General features: G+C 35.1%; 1 protein-coding gene across 2 annotated transcripts in view; it reads right to left on the bottom strand.

Moving 5' to 3' along the window:
* The window catches only part of LOC136836667 (neuropeptide SIFamide receptor-like), a 220,674-nt gene that overhangs the window by 14,752 nt on the left and 200,922 nt on the right, over positions 1 to 5,000 (bottom strand). For both annotated transcript variants that reach the window (XM_067101138.1, XM_067101139.1), the window contains one exon: positions 2,164 to 2,414. In XM_067101138.1, the coding sequence (XP_066957239.1) occupies positions 2,164 to 2,414 (251 nt within the window). The remainder of the gene's footprint in view (positions 1 to 2,163; positions 2,415 to 5,000) is intronic.

Raw genomic sequence — 5,000 nt, 5'->3', positions numbered from 1 at the left:
TTATCATCAAGTTTATGGATAACTTCAGACTAAACCTCAAGACAAAGATCTGTAAGAATATATACCCTGAAGAAGAAAGTAAAAGCAAAAGTTAAACTAAATTGCTAAACAGAATTCCAGCTTTTCTCTCTTTTACATCCGGGTGCGACTCAAAAGAAAAGTAAGAAAAATACACTTCGTCTGTAAATAGAACGATACGCAGATGCGATGGGAAGACTATGACGAGGCAGTAAGATGAGACGATGTTGAAATGTTTATAAACTGAAATAGCTTAAGTATATTACAGGCCTTTAAACAGCAATAAATGAATGAAAATTTATCGACTGATCTCTTGATGAACAAAGATTCTCCGGTTAGTAAGTTAATTCTGCCTGTAAATCTAAAACAATATGGTAAAATAGTGGTCTTGGTAAGGAGGACTTCTATAGCTGGAAAGCGTTTGAAAAGAGAAAAGTCAGGCGCCTTTGTTCCTAAATTCGGGGTACAAACCACTGGAATTTTTTATCCCAAATATTGCGAACGAATTGACGAGACTTTATGAGACTATTGTAATTCAAACATATGGTATTCCGCGGTAGATTTCGACTTTGTAAATTTGCAATTTAGATTAGAAATGTTAGTTATTGAGTTCATACACCGAGACGAAATCGTTATTTCTCTCTTTATGATTTTTCTACTCTGCTTCGTGACCATACTATGATAATCGTACCCGAGTAAAGTAGGTTTCGTTCATTTACCCCCGGCGAACTCCGTTTCGGAAAACGTCCAAGGATTCAGCCAATTTTTGTCTCCCATTTATTTCGGAACCCTTTCGGACTCTAGATTTCAGGCGCTTGAGCTTATCTCCTGTCTCCACTTTCAAATCTCGTGCAATTGCAGTATTTGCATAAGACTCATTCACTTGGATTTCAACTTCATTCCTCTAATTTGCATATGAGGTCCAGCCTCTCACTTTCCACTTCACGCAATTATTCTTTGACCCGGCTGCCAGTTATGGCGACAGGAATTTCTTTCCTCTCACCCGCGGGAGGCATATTAGGTTATCTGCATCTCTCATGAGAAAGAGCGATCGCAATTTGCATGCGATTGTCATTGTGGAACCATCAGTCAAGGAAAGGCTGAGACAGATAAAGGTAAGTTGATCATGAATGGAGTGGAATGTCGAGACGCAGTTGATCAAATTTGAGACCCAACTGAGGGGCGCTGAATTACAAGATTTCTCGGAAGAGAGAGAGAGAGAGAGAGAGAGAGAGAGAGAGAGAGAGAGAGAGAGAGAGAATATGCTTAAGGAAAGGGTGAGATAATCTTCGTGGTTTCTCTCATACTCTCCATTCCAGAGTTATGCTGATGTTGGAACTTTACCCAGAACAAAGGAAAAAAACAAACAAACAAACAATCTGAGACCTTCAAAGGAAGACGGAACATCCCCTGTATTTCGGTGTACGAAGAAATCCGAAACTTTTTGAATTACATAAGGCAACTTGTAGGGAATTAGAGCCTGTTGTGTGGTTGCAGTTTCCCATTATTCAGAAGGGGATCAAAGGATACCTCTGTGGTTTGGAACCCCTATTTTTCGCTCCCCGTTTTTTATCCTGGGGTGATTTGCCCGCTGAAGATATCCAGTGTTAAAGAATTCTCTAAACTTTGGCGATCTATTCCAGCAACTGAATAGCATTAATAATGGATCAGTTTTGAATGGCACTAAATGCAAGATACAGAATTCGTCATAAGTGTATAACAAAGACAGTTTACATCAAGATCTAAAAATAATTGTCACAGTTTTCATTATATGGATGTTATTTTTCATAAGAAATTCAAAATGATTGGCTGAACTTTAGTATACTGGTAATGAAACTATTACTCCGAAATAATTTTGCAAACACTTGAAAGTAACAAGATGCATTTTGGAAGTAAAAGCATTTGGTAGCAAAAAAAAAGAGGCTTTCTACTTTGATTCATTTTCTCTTTCTCCCTGGCAATTGTTTCTGTTCTGTCCCATCCCTAAAAATAGATTATGAGAGTTGACTGTCAAATTTCCCCGTTTAAGAACAAAAACTATCTGCCTTTCAATTTTTCGGCAACCCATTTTAAAGAAATACCTAGAAATGCCTCAATCAGTCACTTCATTTTAAAGAAATACCTCAAATCAACCACATCACTCACTTGCAAATCCGTCTCTGGGATGGGCTCCAGCTTGAAGACGATTGCCCAGGGCAGCGTGATGGTGAGAGAAAATACCCAGATGACGACGATGATGACCCGACAGGTCCTGGACGTGATCTGGCATCGCATTGGGTAGCAGATGGCGAGGGCGCGGTCGAGGGTGATGGCTACCAAGGTGTTAATGGACGCTGAGACGCTGACACCTTGTAAGTAGCTCACGGCCTTGCAGACGAAGAGGCCCAAGACCCAGGCTGTAAAGAAGAGGAGTATATAGGGTTATTCAGAGAGAGAGAGAGAGAGAGAGAGAGAGAGAGAGAGAGAGAGAGTCATCATGATTCTGGGTATGTTTGCTATACAGTGGGAATATCTTATTTATTATTATTATTATTATTATTTAGAAGATGAAACCTATTCATATGGAACAAGCCCACCAAAGGAGCCACTGACTTGAAATTCAAGCTTCCAAAGAATATGGTGTTCATTTGGAAGAGGTAAGAGGAAGTAAAGGGAAATAGAGAGAGAGAAGATCTCGCTTATTAAGAAAATAAAAAAATAAGGGAAAGTTCATTTTTTTCCTATTTTCCGGTTTTGAAGAACACGCACAGACATACTTAGTGACAGGGTGAGGTAACTGTCGTAGCTTCTCTCATACTCAACATTCCGGAGTCATGCTGATGTCGGAACTTTACCCAGATCAAAAAACAAACAAACAAACTAATTCTTATAACAGACATTTGCCACTCACTATAGATAGTCTTATTCCCAAAGCAATTAATACCCCGATAGCTTTTTTCTTTTATAGGGATGTCCTCATTTTTGCACGTGTGCGCTCAGCGTTAGTGTTTTAAAATAACTCTGTTTTCGTAAGAACGAAATTACTTGAGAGAAAGCAATCTTTTAAACAGATTTAAAAAATAACCAGCAGGAGATTATTATTATTATTATTAAAAAGATGCATGAACGAAAATTAATGTGAAAAAATTAATGTGAAACCATTAATGTCGGAATAAAAATTAATATAAAAAAACTGAAGTCAGAAATATCATTAATATATAAAAATTAAAGTCAGAAATATTAATGTATAAAAATTAATGTCAGAACAAAAAAATATATACAAAAACTAATATCAGAACAAAAAATAATATGCAGAAATAAATGTCAGAACAAAAATTAATATGAAAAAATTAATGTCAGAACAAAAATTTATTTCGGATGAATACCTTGTTATTAGCAAAATGAGTAAAATAATTCAGTGCCAGCAGGTAGCATTAGAACACGTTTCATGACGGCGGTGCATAAATTCACGAAATAGACTGATTTGATTTTTAGGAAAGGTTAGAGCGACTAAAAACTAATTAAGAAGTAACGGTATGAACATGGAGATAAAAATAATGAGAAATGAAATTAAAAGATTTTTAGAAATCCTAACCTGACCTCAAGTGATGGGGTTTCTATCGAAGAGCGGAAGGGACAAGGAACAATAAAAACTAACAGAAGAAAATTTTAAGAAAATAATATTTTCGATCAAAAACTTGTCCCTTGAGGTTCTTGCAGTCACTGAGCGCACACTGTCCATCCATACGAATGAAGGCTGATGGCAGAACCAGAGCTACTAATAAAACCTTCATTTCCAGACTTCATTTCGAGACGGCGGGCAACTCATCCGTAATAGAATAGTAATTAACTTTTTCCCAGTCTGGATGACGTTAGTTTCCTTACCAGTCCTTCCTCCATTGCCATCCCATTACGAACCAGAGACAAGAGGCCAGAAGGAGAAGGTCAATAGCTTTGATCAGTCTTCCAGACTCTTTGCTCTTATAAATGTTGAACTTCATCCTTTCTGTGAGCTTCTTGAACCGTTTCGACTGTCTCTTTGGAAGGAGAGGGTTTTCTCATCGCTATTGGATGTGTAGGGTCGTCTACGCTTCTTTCGGACGATCGTCACCATCTGCCTCAAGGTCCTTGATTATATATAAGGATTATATATATATATATATATATATATATATATATATATATATATATATATATATATATATTATATATTATATATATATATATATATTATATATATATATATATATATATATATATATATATATGTATATATATATATATATATATATATATATATATATATATGTGTGTGTGTGTGTGTGTGTGTGTAATATGTATGTATGTGTGTACATATATATATGGAAATATCAATATATATACACACATATATATATATATACACAGATATACATACATATATATATTATATATCTATCTATCTGTCATATCTGTCTGTCTATCTATCTATCTATCTATCTATCTATCTATCTATCTATCTATCTATATATATATATATATATATATATATATATATATATATATATATATATATATATAAAGATTTTCTTCAATGTGATTTTATCTTCCATACTTTCATTGATTCAGTTATACACACACACACACACACATATATATATATATATATATATATATATATATATATATATATATATATATATATATATATATATATATATTCTCGTTCAGTGGCAAGGGAGCACCCGTTTTAAGTGCCGTAATTGATCGGTTTCTTAGGTATATCGTATACCATAAATGTATATAAAACAGAAAACATTATAGTCATTATTTTATAATTCATCTCAGAGCTGACGGTAAATAGCCGGAGTCGGTATCACTGAAGTTTCTATTGGCCAATGGGAAGTGAGCAAGGTGAGCTTTGGCCAATCACGATTAGCTTCAGTGATATCGACGGTAGGTAATTACCGTCAGCTCCAAAAATACACAATAGAGTAACTAGGAACTGAAAGTTGCCACATGCA

Source organism: Macrobrachium rosenbergii, chromosome 56 (genome assembly GCF_040412425.1).
Source record: "Macrobrachium rosenbergii isolate ZJJX-2024 chromosome 56, ASM4041242v1, whole genome shotgun sequence".
In the NCBI taxonomy this organism is placed as follows: Eukaryota; Metazoa; Arthropoda; class Malacostraca; order Decapoda; family Palaemonidae; genus Macrobrachium; species Macrobrachium rosenbergii.
The sequence above is the reverse complement of the archived record's forward strand: the minus strand, read 5'-3'. Positions and strand labels throughout refer to the sequence as shown.